The sequence below is a fragment of the Pavona decussata genome, unplaced genomic scaffold, assembly GCF_977016875.1.
Source record: "Pavona decussata unplaced genomic scaffold, jaPavDecu1.1 SCAFFOLD_21, whole genome shotgun sequence".
Classification (NCBI taxonomy): domain Eukaryota; kingdom Metazoa; phylum Cnidaria; class Anthozoa; order Scleractinia; family Agariciidae; genus Pavona; species Pavona decussata.
Genome location: NW_028145444.1, coordinates 6147353 through 6168426, shown reverse-complemented (window position 1 = coordinate 6168426; position 21074 = coordinate 6147353). Strand labels below are relative to the sequence as shown.

At 37.4% G+C, this 21074-nt stretch overlaps 1 protein-coding gene and 1 long non-coding RNA gene across 2 annotated transcripts; both read right to left on the bottom strand.

Annotated features, from left to right (window-relative positions):
* Positions 1-1370, bottom strand: LOC146486469 (uncharacterized). The gene is made up of 2 exons (XR_014860545.1): positions 1151-1370; positions 1-215 (listed from the first exon to the last, which is right to left on the bottom strand). It is a non-coding gene; the product is annotated as an uncharacterized LOC146486469 (long non-coding RNA).
* Positions 1371-11572: 10202 nt separating this feature from the next.
* Positions 11573-20361, bottom strand: LOC146486468 (acid-sensing ion channel 1C-like). The gene is made up of 6 exons (XM_085097446.1): positions 19333-20361; positions 17514-17676; positions 16452-16508; positions 15841-16075; positions 14534-14625; positions 11573-11697 (listed from the first exon to the last, which is right to left on the bottom strand). Exons 1-6 carry the CDS (start codon positions 20248-20250, stop codon positions 11573-11575), a joined length of 1590 nt encoding a protein of 529 aa, XP_084953572.1. The 5' UTR covers positions 20251-20361.
* Positions 20362-21074: the final 713 nt, after the last annotated feature.

Below are 21074 nucleotides of genomic sequence, written 5' to 3'. Positions count from 1 at the left end.
TTTTCCCGACAGTATTTTTTATTTGACTTTCAGTTTAACAAGCATTTAACGAGTCCATGAAATTAATGTTATTTTATGCATTAACTATTTCTCTGTAGCCGAGTATGCACCTTTTACAGCAAGTCACTAATTTATTTATGATCTTGAAGTTCCGTATTGCAGTCCATCACACGGGCAGATAAGCAAATGTTTCTTCGCAACTGCTTTTGTTTCCCCTGAATAATAGAAAAAGCACAAAGTAGTAAAATTTCTGAAATTCACTTACGGTAAACAACTAGCAAGGGTAGATAAGCTTAATAACGAAAGAGAATTTTGTCAAGTGGACATGCAAACTCTCCAACGTCCATCAAGTTAAGCTTTGTCCGGAATTTTTTGTTGACAGTTGATGAATTAACATCAGCCTTACAAACAATAAGCAAGGATTACTTCGATCTGAGAGGACAAAGGCGCCGTGTCAAAGCAGAACGCTCAAGTTAATGAAAACTAAGGCAAGCCTCATGTTATACTTCAAACTTCTGTTGCTTTCAGACCACTGAAAATATGGCAGAGCGTGAAAGTATAACACAATACAGATTCGAATTTATCTAAAACGGGAATTGCGTTCAACATCACTGGAATCTGCGGTGTAATTGAAAATACGTCTAATTTTACACTGTCGTATGAATCATTGAAAAACTGAAATAAACAGAATTTTTATACTTACGGGTGAAATTAAGTACGTAGACTACGCATTTCTTAAATGTTTGGTTTTATCACTAGAGTTGACACGGTAATTTGGCCACCGTAAAAAGATTCGAGTGTTCACGTTTCGAGCCCTAGGCCTTCGTCTTTCGCTCTGAATCCCCACCGACGAAGCACGTCACCTTCTTTAGAAACTAACCCCCTTACACATTACGCATTTCTCATATTTAAAAAAAGCCATTGCAGTCGTAAAAAACGGTAACAATAACATCGTTTGACCTATTTCATGCTTTAGAACAATTTGCGCACGATTTGATTTTATTAGAACCTATTTGCAAGAAACAGCGCTTAATTAATTTCCATCTGGCGTCTTACTTTTAATTTCATTTTGTTATGACGAGCGTGAAAAAAGCTTAGTTGTTACAGCCCTAAGATATTATAATATAGCTGCATGAATTTCTTGATTCACCTCAAACTCCTCGAATCTGTCTCTCCTTCCCTTGGTTGGTTTTGGCCGATTGTTTGGGAAGAAACCTTCTACAGTCAACAACGAGCATACCACAAGAATAATACAGCACAGCGTTGCAGTTTTCGTCATTTTGCTGTCGCGAAGATGAACTGTGCTCTGTGTCGTTTCGTCGCTTTAAACGAACTGTAAGGTACTGCAAATGTTTTACGATTTTGTTAACAAGCCTCTACCCTAGAAAGCAGCTGTTTGCATCTGTCCACTAAGTAATTAGGTTTTGGCTTCACTTTCGCCACAAACACGGAAGCCTGTTTCAAGTGCCGTATTTCATTAAGGCACTAGTACAAGCCGGCGACAAAGTGTGAGGCATTTTATGTTACAACAGACGAACAAATGCAGGAAAGAATTTCTAGCGGGATATGTTTCTGGGTATAAAAGTACAAAAACTGGTAGCCACTTGTTTAAATTAGTTTTTCTTCAGTGTAATGATATTTTCGTTTCTAGAAGCCAGTCATGTATGATTTTCATAATATTTTTGACGAGCACTAACTTAAGTCTTGACTAAATTCAATGACGTGTGTTGAAATTCAAAATTGATCGACTTATTGCTTTGAAAGCTTGTTCCGTTTCTCGTAGGAGGTGCTTATTAAAGAACCATTACAAAGCGTTTACAAAAAAAACACTTCTTCTTTTCTCTACAACAAAAAAAGCAAAATTATTGTGAACCGACTAAAAGCGATATATAATTTACTTTTTATAACGCGAAGAATCAATGTATTGGTTAAATGGTAAATAAATAAATAAATAGATAAATAAATAAATTTTGATTAAATCCATAGATGCATGGATGCACGCAGGAAGTTTGGAGAGCACGAGAGAAGAGTAAGAGTTTCTCGAGGCGTAGCCCAGAGCAACTCTAGCTTCTTCAGTGTTCTCCAAACTTCCCAAGTGCATCCATAACTCAATATGCGAACAGGTAAAAGCATGAACCACCTCTTTTATAACTATGGGCCTATCCGCGCTAGCGAAAAATCTGTTGTTTATTCAGACAAATTTTGTGTTATCATCAACGCCTTACAAATGCGGATGGTTTGTCGCGGCTGGTTTATTCAAAACGGGTTGATCTTCAAAGGCACCACCGATAATTTTACATATAAAAGTTATATATAATTATTTATTGCATGACCTGACAATTCAACGTACATCTAATAGTTGTCAGAATGTCTGTTACATATGGTGGCAAAATGAAAGAAACTTTGCGTAAACTTTGTGTGAGACTGCAACTCTTATTCAGGCAGAAGGCAGTTAGTCGTTTATTTATTATTATTATTATTATTATTATTATTATTATTATTATTATTATTATTATCATTATTATTATTATTATTATTATTATTATAATTATTATTATATTTTTTTTATTTTTTTTGATATATTACTGAATTTTAAATTTGAAAAAATTAGTAAAATAACAGGTACAAAAATTAGTGCGTTCTTTCATTCAGTTAATTGAAATGAGTGAAGTTGAATGATAAAGAATACAATCATGTAATATTGTTACTGCTCAAGCTGAAGCTACATGTAGTGCTTGTCTTTGCAAGAATTGTAGTATGTTATAAGACTGTGCTACATTTGTACAGTTAAGAATTGGTACATCCTTAGCGTGCGTGTATCGCGAGTTATGGATACACGCGGGAAGTTTGACGAGCACAAGAGAAGCGTAAGAGTTGCTCGAGGCGTAGCCGAGAGCAACTCTAGCTTCTTGAGTGCTCTCCAGACTTCCCAAGTGCATCCATAACTCGATATACGCACAGCTAAAAGCATGAACCACTTATTTAAAACATAGTTACAAGAAAGTAGCGCGCGGCAAACAGGTCTTATTTGTGATCGATTACAGAATACTCCCATTGTGCTGTACGGTTAAGAATTGGTTCATGCTTATAGCTTGCGTGTATGACAGGGACGCACGCGGGAAGTTTGGAGAGCACGAGAGAAGCGCTAAGAGTTGCTTTAGGCGCAGCCAAACCTCGCCAGCAAGTTTTCAGAGTTCCCGCAAAAATTTCCCTAGTTTATTGATGGCATAAAGCTATGATTTTTTTTTTAGCATATTTTGAATTTTGTTTTTTCAGTTAATGCGTCTTATTCGGAAAGATATCCAGAGAACAGTTCAAGATTCCATTCAAATGCCGGACATTACAAAGAGGAATTCGAATATGTTTATTTCATTCTTCGTCTCCTGTTGGGAGAACTCGGATTTCTTTTTCCGAGTATGTGTTACTGACTAAAATAATATATCGATCATTTATTCACATAACATCCCATTTCCTTTACAATACAGATCCAGTTCATTAGAGAATTAAAAAGCTTCGTGACAGCCATGAGACTGTCATACCTCTAGACCACTAAAACTACTAAGAAACATGACATACACGGTTTAAACTGACGTTTCTGTTAAGTACGTACTAAGTTAAATTTTCACTTTTCCAAGTATGCTTGTGTCACTGACTTAAAAATACATCTATTTTTTAGCTATTACCACCGGATTTATTGGCTTCCTCCACTGGACGGAAAATCATTTGCAGCAGGAAAGTTAATCGCTAGTTTTGGCAGGAAAAGGACATTATTATGAGGTATTCCTCACTATTTGTTACGACTATTCCTCACTTTCGCACGATCTCGAATTTTTTATTAACTGAACTGATCAGTGTGCAATGAGAGCCTTATCTTCAGACGGTGCATACACTAACATGATGCTTCGGTCACTAACAAAATTAATGTTCGAGCGATCTTGCATTCAAGCTTTTGTACATTTGGTCTGCCTCGGCAACAAAGTCTTCATCCTCGTCTTTAGAGTGGTGTGGGGTGAGGGACTCAAAATGCACTCCTGTGCAGACAGTTTGCTGACGTACCGGACAAGCCACTCTTCTCTGCTGAAGGTTTTCTTTCTCCAGTAAAAAGGCATCGTACAGAAGTCTCATCTTGCTAAACACATCCACGCCACTTACCTTTTTCCGTGTCTACTCGCCTTCCAGAAATATCCTTTTCAGATGCGTCTTCACCTTTTCAAAAAGCGAGTTGTTCTTCAATTCGTAATGTTTCTAGCACCCATCCCTTTCCTTTGAGACCTGACATAAGTCAGTAAGGACCGTTTGGGGCTCCATCCTGTTTTTCGTGTGGATTAGCTCCAGAATTCGCTCCCTTTTGAAGTGGCTGAAATATACTAGCTAGAAGAAATCCACAGAGGAACTCTGAATGCGCAAATATGTATCCACAAGGTCTACATTGTACAAGGTCACTTTAAGTGAAAGTGTGGTTCCGGAGAGAGAATCTCGGGTACAAGGAAACTCCTCAAATTGCATTCTTGGTTGGCTCTTCATCTGGCTCTAAGCTTGGCTGCTCGACTTCTGCAGCGGCAAGTTGATAATTTGTATAAAGTTTGCACTGAATCCCCGTAAGGTGGTCAACATTGTTCCTTGTTTCTTTTCGCATAATTCGGCTCCTCAGGCAAGTAACGTGTGACATAAAATTTTCTAACACAACCGCATACAACCAGAGCATATAAGTAGTGAGGGAGAGACTGCGGTTTCCGGATTTTTGCGGGGGAGTCTCATTAATTTGCGGGGAAATGAATTAACGCCGATGACGTCATCGCCTATTGTCTTGATCACTCATTATAGGATGACGTCAGATTTTAGTTTAGTCTTACCAACAGGTTATGAACTGGTTTGACAAGTTTATCAATGATGTCATGCTCTATTTTTAACTTATGGCAGTCATGGTCGGTATCACCGGTTTGACAGGTTTTTAAAGTTATTTTTGGATACATGACATCATATAGTACATACATAAATACTTTATTGTATAGCTCCTCTTTGAAGGCCCTTCCGCCATACGTAAAAATAAAAATAAAAATAATGAAAACTATTTACATTAAGATGACAAAATAGAGAAAAAAAATACGATAAAAATATATGAATTGAAAAGATTCTTAAAAAAAGTCTCTCTTTCAAAACGCTAAGACTTTCCGTGTGTCTGAAGTGTTTCGATAAATTATTGTAGACTTTTGCTCCACGGAAGGCGAAAGCTCTTTGGCCAGTCGCAAGCTCCAGGATCTACAATTTCTAAGCTAAAGAATCTGTAAATCTGTAAAATTTCGTGGCAAGGGTGGAAAATTCGATTTCTTTCATATTTTAATGTCAGATAGGCTAGGATATAACTAAAATCACTGTACAGTTTTTTCGGTGAAATATCCTTTTATTTCAAAGAAAAATGCAAATAACGAAAATCCGTTAAAATCGTCATTTGAGGCGCTAAATTATTACACGGGTTTGAGAGCCTTGCGTGCGAGAACAAATCATTTTACCGCTTTTAAAACACTAAAATCTTTTTTTTACAATCTTTAAATATCTTTTGGAATGATTTTGGGAAATATTGCGTCGTTCTGTGTATGCGAAATAACTTAATTTCGAAGGCATACAACTCACTGCAGTAAAAGTACTTCGTGAATAAAATTTATTTTCACCATGTGCGAAACCTTCAAATCGATTAAGCTTCTGGTGGTTGAATGTTAGAAGGATGGTTTATGGATTCCTGTAAAAATTTCTTTGGGCAAATGATGAAGAGCGACGTGACAGCTTTTCAAAGTCCGTACAAAATGCAAATATTTGACCCCCCCGCGGTAAACTTTGAAGTCGCGGGTCAGACATAATTTTTAGTCCGTGTTCCTGTCTTGACCCATATTAGGTTAAAATAAGCACATAGAAAAACATTTCGAAATGTTCTAACCTTATAATATGCTTAAAGACAGGTCCAAATGCCATTTTAGCACGATCTTCTGGTCGTTCGTCGCATAAGTTTGAGCCGGCTGTTTGTATTAAAGTGCCTATCACCCTTACACAGTTTTCATGAATTTCGAAAATTTATGCCTGTCTTAGACGCTTTGCGAAGAAATAAATCGTAATCCATGTTTCGTTTTGTTTTTATTAGACGAAAAAATCGCCCAAAATAGGCCGTTTTCCGCCATGTTGAATACAAAAAGGAGAAGTTGAGAGACTGGGAACTAACAAGCTTTTGACGTCGGCCCGGTATTTCAGCCACAGAGCATTTGCTCGTTTGTCACTACATTCTCTAAACTGAACTTGAAATGTGTTAGGAAGGTATGCGGTATATGAATGTGCTGCCTTCTCAGACATGTAGAAGGGTATGGTTCTGCACGCTATACTGTTCGATAATGATGAAGCAAGGAAATTCAGGTATAAATAAGGTAGGGACAATGCATTTTCAAACTAACACTAGTGAAAGTATTTGATATTCGAAAAATCATGCAAATACAAAAGGAGATGTTCGTCCCTTTGAGTTTCATTGCTCCGTTTTTAAATTTACGACAGTTCGTCTTGATTTCATTTGTACTTTTACTTGAAATTTAGATCGCGATTTAGTTTTTAAATATCGAGAATAGCAGTAAGGTGTTTTCATTTTACAAACAGGACAAATTAGTGTAGATTTTCAATGTAGTCGATGCGTTATTTTTAGCCGCCTTATTTTTCCTGAAAAGTCGACAAGATGTCACTTACCACAAAAAAATTAGGAAGCACAAAAATTATTTGTATACATACTAAGTTTGATTTGATCTTTGATTTTGTTGCTCCTTTGGAATTCTGACGTTAGTTCAATCATCTTTACAGTAGAGTTGCCTCGGACCGATATATCGGTTCGTTGTTCGTAGATTTGTACGTTCTGTATAATATCTTTTACCATGAGTTTTTTGGTCAAATATGAAATATTGCAGGTTTCATCTCATAAAAGAGACAGAGTACCATAGACTTTGCAATACATGGTTTAATTTCGCTGAACTTTTTAAAAAGACAGTACGTCTTGCTCCACTATCAGAAACAGGGAGCACAAAATGATTTTGTATATATGTGAAGTTGCTAAATAAAATGCTGTCTTGAAATAGAGATACCTTAGTCCTTTCACTCTTAACAGCGTTTCACTGTTTCTGTTTTTAACGAATATTTTTAACCGAAAACTGACACTAGATAAAGTATTGTTAAAAAGCTTTAATATAAATGGTCACACAGTGACACAACTTACAATCGTCCTGGGCGCGGAGGAAATACGCGGTGTTTCATGATGTGAAGAAGTTTGTACTTCAGCTAAAGACAGTTGCAGGTTGCTTTAAAACAGCTCCTATAAGATAAGCAGAAGACCTGTCCGGATGTTTAAAGTAAAAATATTTGTAAATTTTTTTGGCAACTGTTTGTGTATAAGTTCATGACAAAAAAATGGACAAACGCCCTCATAGTCCTTTGATTCCCAAAATAATGTTTAATTTAGATTACTGACAAAAGTTGATGTAGCTAACAGAAATAGTTGTTTGAAAAGTTTATTTGGTAATAATCTTTGTCAATTGTATAGCTGCCAGAGAAACAGTTTACTCTAGTTTTGCTGAAAGAGGTAGAATTTCATGTGCTGCTTATTAAAGTTAAGGTATAGTGCCTAAATAATAAAATTGGTTATTGATTGATTGATTGATTGATTGATTGATTGATTGATTGATTGATTGATTGATTGATTGATTGATTGATTGATTGATTGATTGATTAACTGACTGGCTGTCTTGGCGACTTTTGGGCGACTTAAAGCGATTTAAGGCGACTCAAGCAAAACACACTGTAAAATTGAAGCGATTTTACAGAAGCGACTTAAGGCGATTTTGGTTGACTTTAAGGAGAATTTTATACAAGATGCAGTGAGTAAGCTAGACTGTTGTCCATTTATAATTGACAATAATAATCACCGAAGTGGAGGTGAATATTTGATGTATATTTAACGAGCCGCGAAGCGGCGAGGTCAATGGGGACCTTAAGATCGAGGTTTGGCCATTTTACCGCAAACGCCAAACCGCGGTTTGAGGTTAGTGGTTTCACGTTAGCCGTCTGCTCATATTTGGGACTTAAGATCCACGGGTGACAGCATTGGTGAATTAAGCGAAATTAGTACAAAACCAAAATGGCTGCTGCTCGAAGGTGAGATGTGAATTTTGATGTGTTTTTTGGATTTCATTGATTAATGAGAGCAGAACACTAAATCATTGACCCTCTTTAAATCAGACAAGACTACAAAGATCTGCTGGACGTTATGCAGCTGGATGATAGCAGTTCTGAAGGCTCGTCTTCGAGTGATGAAGATCTCGATTCTTATTTCTAGTATGCATTCACATATCATTAGAAATCTGCTTTTATTTTACTTTGTTTATCGTAGTTTAACTACAAAGTAATCCGACTGGCAAAAAAGTTCCAGCAACAAATAGCCGGCTGCCATGTTTGTTTTCAATTCATTCATTCGCTCACTTCTATTTTAGCTGAGAAATCGTCTTCAAAATTACGTTTCTCTGAAAAAGAACTTGATAATTAATAAGCGAAATAGTTCTTAAAAGTAGTATTTCCTTTCAAACATCGCAGTAAATAGAGCAAGATGCTTATCGAAAAATTCGCGTTAATTTAATGCATGTAAACCTAACTTTTGAAAAATTCGTGTTAATTTAGTGCAACGTAAATTTTCTTCGCGTTGTCAACGTGCTTTGTTAATTTCCTATAATACGGTATAAGCCCAGTATACTTTAAGACATACAATACTTATCATACGTATACTGCTGACCCTACAAACAATATTTACAATACTTACAATACTCACAATGTTCTTGTTGCCTAATTAGCTTGCACGAAGACTAATTAGTACAATGATAAGGTTTTGATAATACCGGCTAACAAACGCTATGCATTACAAGAAGTGATTAACGATAATCAACCAACACAATATAGAAAAAGGAAAACAAAAGGCTCACGGAATCTTGGACGTAAGACGGCTCTGTGGATAGTTTACTTTTTAGTAGAATTTTAAACGCTAGGAAGCTGAGAGATTCATTTTCCTTGAAAGCGGTGTACTGACATTATACAAATAAATGCAAATAAGCTTGGCACTTATCATTTTCGACAATTTTAGCCCTGAAGAGTTTGTCACGTGTGTAAATGATGTTGTGGTTTATTTTGAACTGAAACATGGACAGCTTTATATTTTTAGTTTTTTTTTTTTAAAGGAAGGCTGTAAAACGCCGAGATCTGACCGTGAAGCCAACCTCATAAGGCGTGTTTCTGATGTAGGCTTTTGAAAGATTTTCGAAATGTAGAAAGAACACGCATACTGACATGTCCAATTTCCTGGATCACTTGAGGAAGGGAACGAGTTCTTCTGTCAATTGTCCACACCACAGATTAAGGTTTCCTTCCAACTTGCTAGGATCGCATTACACAACCCGAAATAGCGCAGGAAATTTGTTTTAATCATGTACTTCCTCGTAAACTCAGAAAAAGACATGAATTTCCTTTCTTTATTTAATATGTCTGACAAGTTCTTTACACCAGCGTTATACCATTCTTTTTAAGAACAGATTTTCCGCCGATTGTAATAAGGTGATTTTTCCACAGGATCTCGTCTTTTATCTCTTTTGTCGTCTTGAGAGTATGGATAACAATTTCTTCCTAGTCACCTAATACGTCTTTGTAGGATTGTGGTAGGAGCGGAAGATCAGGTAAGGCATTTAGCGGGAAATTACATTTAAATAACAAAAAAAAAACTGACCACCTTTAAAAGGCTGTTGTCTCCCAGGATTGTGTCTCAGGTGTTAAAAACCGTTTCACCGAGCCCGCTTTTAAAGATTTGTTTATAATTTCGAAGTCAGGCATATTAAGTCCCCCGTGCTTAATTTTACCGACCACTGTCGATTTTTGAATGATTTACTGTAATCCACTAATCAGAGATCTAAGCCTTAAAAGGCATATAGCTGTTAAGATTACCGAGAAAGGTTATAAGCTTATAAAGTTCATGGATTCTTGATAAGGGACAATGACTCTTGATTTTTATTCAGGACCTGGTTAGAAAAAATTATTATCTTCCTATTAGAGAAGAAGCGCTCATTTTATTTATTTGTGTTATCCAAAATATTCCAATAAAAAGGTCATGAAGGAAAAGGTTTCCACAAATCTGTTCATGTTTTCCTTTCCATGCATCAGTAATTGCACATGACTTAATTAAGCCTCGGCACGGTTTGAATCCACTGCTTAATTCATACCTACCTTAAAACACATGTGTTAATACCGTATTTATTCGATTAACCGCCCTGGGCACTTATTTAATTTTGGGACCATGAGGGTGGGCGCTTATTATTCTCCCAACATTTTCAGCAAGCCAGGACATTTTTAGAGAATAACAAGACAAGGGATAACAAGTTTATTTCGCTTCAACAAGCGCAAATAAGTGCAAAATCCAACATAAACAATATAAAATTTCTTTCACTCCTCTAACTTCACGCTGGGCTAGTACAGAAGTGTATTTTCTTGGGAGGGGGCAGGGTGCGCTCTTATTTGAGGGCAGACGCTCATTCACTTTTTGGGCTTTCAGGGTCGGCGCTTATTCGAAGTGAGTGCTTATTCGAAAGTGGGCGGCTAATCGCATAAATACGGTAAACTGCCAAGAGGGCTTCTTGGAATGCAAGAGAACTTGAATTATGCCAGCGAAAGAATATTCTTGTACCATTAATTTAGGGTTTGTGTTAAAATGTGTAAGAACCAGGTCGTTTACTTTTAAAAAGGATCCTCCAACCCCCAGCTTTTAAGTTCTCACATTTGTATGGGGGATGGTTGATGACTCCGTATGATATTACGACTATTAGTTGAGTCAGTGACAGAGATCAGTAACCCAATGAATACACTATTATAGGAAAAAAATTCATATATATTTGTCTTTATTGAAATGGGGAAGTTTATCCTCCGTGGGAAATTTGAGCTTTTTCTAATCTAAGCGATTTTTAAAAGACCGGCAGGGGGTGAGGGGGGGCTCCTGTATAAAAGTGACGGATATTAACTCGAAAATATTGGAAATAAGGTATCAGAATTCTGTTTTGTAGGCATGATCTGAACAATTCTTTTAATCATGTTATTTAAGAGGTACGAAGTCAGTTGATTGACATTTGCTTCCTGTCATATTGTTTGGCTCATTATCCTAATAAGTACCACAATGTATCTGATGGGAGTAATTTGAGATTTTAACAACCCAAGGGTATCAAACCACAAATATTAACTTTTAAAAGGTACGGCGATCACCTCTTTCAATTTTATATGAGATCCCTCCCCCCCCCCCCCCCCCCCATACCGGGGGTATTTAAGGCGGCTTTAGGCAACTTTTTTAGGCGACTTAAAGTCCCAGAGTAGGCCTAGTTTCAAAAGTTTACAAGAATAAATAAGTATTTTCAGAGAAAACGGATATTGGCTGTCTACGTAAATCGTGCGTGGTATTGGAGCAATAAAGGGCCCCTATAACTCGATATTAAAATGGTTCCATCAAAACGATGGAGTGACGCGTGCGTGGTCAGTTTTTGCTCTTCTTGGTAGAAAACATCTTGTAGTACATTTTCCTGACACCAAAGTCCAAGAATTCGCAAACGGTGAGGAAGCTCAAACCCACAAAAAGACCAAGGTTCCCTCCGAGGCTAGCTGCAAGGAAACAGAAATGTATGAATTACAGACAATAGGCCATTTTCATGATGGTGTCATTTGCTACAACTACCAGAATTCATTTTTTTTTTTTCCTTTTCAAATTCAAATTTTGTAATCCCAGTGGAGAGCAAAGCACAATAGCTCTAATTAGCATGAGAAAACAAAAAACTGAAGGATTCTGGTAATTGTGGTCAAATGACGCCATAGTGAAAATGTCCTATTGCCAAAATCTTAATTACCTAATGAATGCAAGAGGTCCTATGATTGTGCAATTAAGTAACTAATTACCCAACAGTGAAGGTGGTCAGTGTGAATTTAGTGGGAAAAACGAAAGCCAATCACGGCACTGTAACCTGGTCACTTAGGCCCTATCCACACTAATGCATTTCCTTTTGAAAATACACGCAATGCAATGAATTTGGCTTCGCCTCCACGTTCATGCGATCAAAAAATGCTGTCCTCTTCATTGAAAACGTATACATTCGAAAACGCCTTCTACAGTAGAGACACTAGAAATCGGAACCCTGTTGTATTAGTGTAAATAGCGTAAATGGAGGCTTTCGAAAAGGTTGAAGCGAGAAATGGCACAAACATCTGGGGACGGGAGGAAAATAAGAACCGCAAATTATGCAAAGTGTTTCAAACTCTGACGAAGGCAACAGAAGATTGCCGAAAACTTAGTTTTTTTAAGGTCAATTTTTTACTTTTTTAGGTCAAATACAAAAACAGTTTTAATTGAAACATCTCAGTCGCGTTTATTTGTCGCATATGTTGGTGGCTTTTGCGACGTTTCCTCGTAGAGTATCAGCGGATATTCAAGTGTTTTGCCGTGGAGGAAGGAAGACGCCGCGAAAACTATAATACGGAAACGAAGCTTTCGGTATGCTTTCGGTACAGCGCTTTAAAATGGAGCGTTTCTAATTAACAATTAGATTATGAGCTCGAGATTTCTATCGCGTGATAGCTGATGAGGGTGCAGCCCGAATCAGCTATCACACATAATGAGAAATCGACAGCGAACAATCTAATTGTTTTAGCATAAATCTATTAGTCGTTCAGGACTAAAAGAGTAAATTATCTATATCCTCATCGCAGACACTTCGAAAACGCGGCGAAGTGGCCGCCATTTTGTTGAAAACCTCTACTCACGATCTATCACAGAATAGACAGCGAGTAGCGTAGCCAATCAGAGAACGGCATTCGTGATAGAACACTAGTAGATTTATACTAAAAAGCATTAGAGGGAAGGGAGCCTTAGGATTACTTAGTAAACTGTACTGGTTAACAGCAAAGGTTAGCTAATCACATGAAACTGGCAGATGTGGAAGCTGTACAATGTGCGCCTAAGAGCGAAGGTATTTATAGCCGGTAAGATGAGAAGAGCTTAAAGGGGCAGTATTATCATTTTTTGGAGCATCTTTGAATGGCCAAAAAATATGTTTATCACTGGAAACGTTAAAATAATGGTCCAGTTTTGTTAACAATTACATTTCTTGTCCACGGAAACTAGCATTAATTATGTGTGTCTGCGGATGGAAATGGATTGCAACTTGAAAAAATTGGCCGATTGTTTCAAGTTCTTCTTGTGTACTTTAGAGAAGTTTTTCCTAAAAACTGATAGTTCCTTGGAGAAATCCGTCCTATATTTTCTTCCTGATGTTCTAAGAGTGATTTCCTGTTAGCAAAAAGGTTTTTAATCAGATATTTCCGCCGTTTTGACCAAAAAACAGCAAAATCGTCGTGACCGTGCCCCTTTAAATGTCAGCGAAGTCAAACAAAATTAATCATATGAACAGTAACGTGCTTACCCCTTATTTCTTTAACTTTTTCGTCGTGTTGGTCCCATACAAACAGAGTGCCGAAATAGCTACATTTAAGGCCCCAGAAGATAATACTTTTAAAAGTCTCAGCTATAAATATGAAGACGTCCACATTTGCTTTATTAAGTCCTCTTCACAAAAGCCGTATGAAAAGAAACTGATAAAGTAAACACTGACCCCGTAAAAAGAAAAGGAATTTACAAGCGCTACTTCCTATTCTTGGCCGATTTTCATTATTGCTTTGTGCGCATTACCTTACGAGATTTCAAGTTCAGTGCCAGAGAGCGTGAAAAATTCTGTGATATGTCGTCGCATTGTGGGCGATGGATCTAAACGTGTTACTAGTTGAAGTTTTAGTAAAGGGGAAAAGTACCTACGAGATCAAGTACAAATAGTTGAGAGCGTTTCCCTCGCATTCTAAGAGCCGGCAAAGAAAATTACCTTAATGATTCGATTCAACTGTCTCTCTGTGAAGGTGCTATTGTTAACGAGTGCCACTATTCCAGTGAGCGTGAGGTTTTCTACATTGCGCATGGATATGTCATTATATCTGTGAGCCTCCCTGTACTGAAAGATTTGTAATTCCCAACAATGACAACAAAGCTTAGGCGAGGAATAGGCGTGCCATTTTGAGATTCTGTTCACGTCATTTCCCGCATTAATTGCATTTCATTGAAGTATTTCAAGTATGTCAAAATAAATATTTTATTGTATTGTAATGCATTGTATTTTATTTTATCAATTTCAGATGCTTAGATGAAAACAGCAATAAGAGCCATGCCTCTTAACAAGGGCGCTCTGTCCATTATATTGTCTGCAAACTTAAATATTGCTTGTAACCACTGCTCGCCTCGCCTAGCTCTTGCTAACTGCGGGCAGTGTACATTTCTTGGACAAATGGGTGGTCTGGATAGGAGCGGTTATAATGAGCAAAATGCGCATCCGTGGAAATGTTAAGTGCAGGATACTCTTCTAGGGGAGTAAATCAGGAGAAATTCCAACACAATACTTACCTAAAAGAATCCATAACTCGTAGGCTGGAACTTGTTCAATTTCGTCATAGTTTAAGTCATTAAAATAGATGTCCAGAGAAACAATGTTGTCGCTGAGTGAAGTAAATGAAACAATTATTATCACTTAAAAATATGCAAGACTCTGTACTCTATTTTACCTAGAAAGTTTCAAAACAGATTTGCTCTAAATAATCAACTTGCCGTTTTGTAGACTAACGCCAGGCAATTTTCTATATGCTATCAAAAACCTAGCTACTTTAATTCTTTAGATAAAGCTTTTTGTAACTGATATCTCTTTCCTCTTTTAAATCTAGCCTAAAGATATATCTAAAGCAACTACTAAATCTGTTATCATTTTTAAACCTTACATGCAATTTTTTCACCTTCTATTGATCGTTCTCCGTTTACTCGTTTGTAATTGTTTCAATTGTATACTAGAAATACGTGACTCGCAAAACCTCGCAAAACTGGGGCTGGGTGGAAAGCCCTCTTTACTCGTATTGTAGTATCAAATGAGAAGATTTATAAAAGGTTTCTGAACATAGCAACTATTTTTATGAGTATGGTCTTTTCGAGGTTCCACAGGCTAGTTTGTGGTTGAAAATCTATTTCTGACGCAACGAAATGAACAACGTGCGTGAAGCGCTGTCGTGTTCGATGAATTTATTTCCCACGGAAAACTGATTATTTTACCGCGGCCACAAAACGTGTTATTTCTTCAATGTAATCTTTCACAAAAAAAGATTTCTGGAAGAAAGGGAAAAGATTCTGGACATTGCAGTCGAAATTTGACCCGGCACGCAAGCTTTCCCGATGTATGCAAATTTTGCTCCAGACGACGCCAGACAGTCTGACGTCATTCATACTTTGTTTTTCACTGTTGCCAGGCAACAGTGCGGACACCTTCAACGAAATATATAAATACATTTTTCGCTCGAATTCGCGCGGCTTAGCTGCGCTCGGACCAACTCGGCCCGACAAATTTATTAACCTCGCTTCGCGAGGAATCATTTTTTTAATTTGTTATTGTATCTACTTCTCACAGTTTCTACAGAAATGAAACGAAATAGTGTTTTTTTTGAGGGCCATGAGGACTATTCTCCTACTAGTTCACAGGGCTAGCTAGCCCGGGGAACTAAAAGGACTGTAGTCCTCATGGAACTTCGTGAAAAAAAACAATTTTATTATATTTCTATCGCATTACATGGTGTTACGTGGCTCACACAGTTCACAGTTTCCTGCCTTTTTCCATACATGAACAAGTCTTACAAATAAATAATCTACAGCAGTGCAGAAGATGTACTTACTCTATGTACTCATGTCTCTCTGATTTCGTCATGTTCAGAAATGGTTGATATTCGTTGTACAATGACAGAGAAGCTGATGACTCCAAAGTTGTATTCAGGAATGACAAGAAATGTTCCACAAAGACATCTCTTTGGAGCTTTGCATATGACAAAGATGCCTCGTACTCCACATGAATGCATGCCTTGGGACAATCTTCTTCGCATTTGCGCCCTTCCTTGGATAAACTTAACACCTCTGTGGAATGGATGTATACCGTTAACATTGCGCCGCATACGATAAATGTAACGGGAAAGAATCTAGTCGTTGACCCGTATCACATGTTGTGTGTGTTGTTATTTATGTTGGGGCAATTAACTGCGAGTAAAGTATTGCTGAGTAACATTCATTTGGCTGGTCACATTTTAGAATTATGTATACAAATTGGAAACTTAATTGCAGCCACCTTCCACAGTATGACTTGATTGGACTTTGAACATCCTTGACAGCATAGTAATAAATATCCTTTTATACACACAACAGCAAATTCCTTTGTAATTGCAATCACGGCGAATCAGATCCATGGATTAGGATTCAGATTCATCAAACAAGAGAAGCTGTAAGTTATACTTACCGAGAGCGGGTTGGACACAAAGCAGTGAATCGTTGGTGGCACAAACTTGAGCTCCCGCTAGGGGGGACAAATCATGCAAATTATTACAACAGTCCATGAAATCAGCTAAATTTATTTCAGAACCATTTTTTGGAAAATTAAAGGGTCAATTAAAACTATCTTCTGCAAGAAAAAAATTCTTTTTGGTTTACCAATGAAGTGCTAAGATTTGTGTAAATCTCTCAATTTAACAGAAAAGCATTGTTACTGATACTAGTACCGGTTAAAATCGAAAACTTTCTGTTGGCAGAATTTAATTTACGCTTGACTAATTCACTTTTCTTCGCTCTTACGGCAAGAAAATTTTAATTTAGTCTTTAATCTCGGTAAGTTTAAGCCTTGTTTACAGTGAAGTCATACATGACAATAAGAATCAGATCTCAGTACTCAGTGTTTTGGTTAACAGGCCAACTGGTTTATTTATTTGCTTTATTTAAAAAAAAAAGCAGGAACCAGAAACACTTTACTGAAAAATCACTGTTTCTTGGGAAAATCCATTAAATTGATCTTCTTACATAACGACCGGCAATTCACGGGTCACATGATCATATACAAAAGTAACCTTTCGACAAGTCAGAATAAGAGCGGTATTTCAGTTGTTATGTAATCATTGACGCCAATTAAAATAATTTTCTTTGTAGTTAGTACACTTTACGTTTATTCTGTGCATGGCCACCCACTCCACTCAAATTGAAAAAAATTGGAAAATTTTAAAGGCCCACCTTCACCCAAGAGTCATTGCCGTCGTTTGTTTTTGTTTTGAAATGCTGTATTGTCCAATCGCGTGATCTTATTGGCTGTACGAACTCAAGCGGTTCATGCGGGTTTCCTCTACGACTCGTGCTGGAGGGAAAGAATATTCGTGATCGCTTATTGCTTTCTCCCTCGACTCCCGCTCAAATAAAATAGGGGGGGTTTTCATATATGAAAACTGTTCCTCGGCGCGCAATACATCGTGGGTGAATGTGGGCCTTTAAGAAGAGCGTACGGCTGTGCACTGACTTATTAAGGTATATAACTTACCTTTAAATTCTACGAGGCGACATCCGCATTTATTGACAACAAGCTGGTTTATGCACTGCATGGTACAGGCGGACTTAGAGTAAGCGTAGGAAGCTTTACCGTTAAAATTATTTAGTCTTCTTTGAGTGCAGTTGGTTTCATAAGGTTCAGGCAAATTGATTATCTGCAAAAGACAATAAGTTTGCAATAGTTTCGAAACACTTTCTAAAAAGTTTTTTAGAATAACATTGACTTAGCAATGACAATCTGAAATAACTCAACCTCTTTTTCTTTAACCCTTTATTGTCTATTACTTTTTTTCACGGGAATTGTTTGGACACAACTTCCATTCACAGTTTTCTTTACTAGTTAAAACATAATAAAGCCGAAAAACTTCAATTTAACTGAACTAATCATTAATTAAGTACATTCATCTTGAGAATGTCCGTTTTCCCAACAGGAGTCGAACCTATGACCTTCCGATTACAACTTTGGATACTTTACCATTGAACTACAGAGGGTCTCAGGAAAGCAAAGCCAATAACCTACAAACGATTGTAGGTTCCCTTCATTTGAGCTATTCTCAACACGCTTGATTGTGTCGCATAAAAAGAAACTAATTCTTACATTTTCCCTGAAGTAAAGTCAAAGAAATGATAGTTAACCATTTCAATTGATGAAATTAAGTTTCAAACTGGAAGGATCGTTAAAAATTTCGATTTAATTTAACAAAATGTTAAACACTATATGAAGGGACATTTTGGAAAAAAAAGTTTAAGGAAGAGCCAATCGTCTTGCTTTAAGACTAGACCGGGGAGAAATGTTGGCTTACTAACACCGTTGTAGTTTGTGAATTGAAAAATGTGATGTTATGTTTTTAAGCCGGGTGAATAATAGAAGATTACTGATTTCATCGGATGCTCTAGGCCGCTAAACTGGGTTCATGTCACAAACATCTTGCCGGGATACTACTAGGATTTGAATGTCGATGAGTGGTGATAATTTGGCCTTAGCCCCCCCCCCCCCCCCCCCCCCCCGAGTCTCCTGTAGTAGAGCATCCGAACTAGTAATCGGAAGGTTTGACTCCTCCTGGTAGAACCCTGATTTCTTTTTCCGAGCATGCCTGTGTCACTGACTAAAAGGTTTAGCTATCAACCTAAAGTAGTTTCAGTGTTGAAATAGCAAACATCACGAATCAACAAGAGCCAATCGCCTTGCTTTAAGACTAGACCGGGGAGAATCAATGAACGCCAAGTAGAATTATTTGTTCAGGTTTGACTCCTCCTGGTAGAACCCTGATTTCTTTTTCCTAGTATACCTGTGTCACTGACTAAAAAATTCAGCTATCAACATTGTAGTTTCAGTGTTGAAATTAAATAGCAAACATCACGAATCAATAAATCATTTTTTTCTCCTTTTGACATGGCATAGCAGCCTTTAAGATTGTTGAAACATTGTCTTCTTCTACCTTAAGACTAAAAAAGAGTGCATGGTGGATACAAACTTTTAATCAGTGGAAAAAATCTACCAAAATATATCGTACATGCCGAGTCCGCAACTGTTTTAGGAAGCAAAATTAATTCCCAGTATATGTTATATACTAAACTTACATTTAGAGGTTGTTTTTCTTGTGATCACTGAACGTCATTTCATATTAGCAAATATTATGAGATGAAATTTCACTCTTTTTTAATGTGGTGAAAGTGTTTGAAAGATTAACCTGTCGGGTAGTAGTGCTGAATGCCATGCTGTACTGCACTGTGCTGCGTTGCGCTTTGTCGTGTGCTGTGTTGTGGAGTGAAAGGATGAATGAACGTCAAGTAGAATTATTTGTTCATACCTTCTTCATTTTAATTGAAAAAGAGGTGTGCGTTCCAGGCTGAACACTGAGGCCATGCTCATTCATAAAGGGGTAATTGTCTCGATCGTGTACCAGAACTGCCATGCCAGCAAACGGATTCTTGGAATTGTTTATATAACCATTTCGTTGTATATTCAGACGAAGTTTTAGACCGTAGTTCTTACCAGGCATAGTAGCTTTCAAGGGGAGGTTACCATTCTGTTCCGTGTTAAAATTGAAACACTGGCCAAAATGCGTGCTAACGAACGAGCTAAAGTTCTGGGCTCCACACAACAAGCCAGCGAACGAACAAGAAATAAACATGGGCGGGACATTTGGGAGAAGCATCTCTTCGATTTGATGACCGTTTCTTTTCATGATATCCTCTAGTTGGTCACGGTTATACAAGCTGGGATATCTCTCCTTAAGCTCGTCGGTTATTGCATCGTTTGATTGCATTAGTATTTTGGAAATGTCGTCAACTCGTTTTTGGAATTCCTCCCTACTTAGATCAGTGCTAGAGAGAACATTTCTTAACTTGTTCACGTTCACTGGGTTGAAATTACACAAGGTAACAGTAGGAAAAATCAAGCCTCCATCTTGAGAACTTTTGGAGGTAATCTTCGTGTTAAATGGCCTCTGAAAATACTCTCTCAAAGATTCATAAGCTTGATAATGACAAAATCCAAGAGACGCGAGAAGTGCTAAGCTCCAAAGAAGGCGCCTCACGGTGCTCCTAGCAAAGAGGTATCGGGCGCCATGCAAAGTCGTGTTGCTCAGAAAGGATTCTAATGTTTCAGGTGTCCCATCGTCAGCATTCGACGCCTCTTTCTTAATACCGTTAAATTCCCTTGCGTTCCTCTCGGCATCAGTTCTGGTCTCAAAATCATAATCAAATGCTTTTGCTCTGAATGGCATCGTTGTGTTTAAAAACAAGCAAAATGGCAACTTTACTTAACCCCTCGTAAGCGTGTCTTGCGAGTACAAAATTAAGCATACATAAGAATTTGAATCGGGTCCTTCGGACCTGCCGCTTATAATGCGTCCTTGTCGATTATTCCACTACATATGAGCAGGTGTACGTGTTTCGTTTATTGTTGGCACGTTTTATCACTCATGCGTTGCCCGGACTTTAATAAATGACAATTGTTTAAGGGAAAAACAAAAAAAAATTAAAAATAACTCACAACCACGGCCGGGGTCCCTTTGAGCTCATATCCCTTTGGACAGTGAAACTAATTTTGTTTCGACATGTACATAATTAATTATTGATTGCTATTTCGGACCTGTGACATTTGTTTTTGTTTTAGGTGTAGTAAACACAGATTCTTACTTTCAGTTTTCCTAAAAAAGTGTTTAATGAAGTCTAATAAAATTCGCCACTTTTGCTTCTTAGCATCTACATTGTATCCGATCCAAATTTCTGTCAGTGCAAGAAATCTACCATTAGCAATATTTGAACGTTATAACAGCGTGAAACTAAGTTAATTTGTAAAATAGTAAACAATTTAAATAATGTATTAACACCTAAATACCTCATAAATCAGCTTTCCATCATCTTGTCGAAACTTTTGAGTTTAGTTAACATACATGCAACCATAGATAATTGAGGGACTGGTTATGAAACCTTGCCATGTTCAAAGTAACAAAATAACAATGGTGCTGCAATTTAGGTTGGAAGGGCCTCGACCGTGCACAATCCTTTGCTTTAACGTTAAAACTACAGCTGAATATTTTCACAG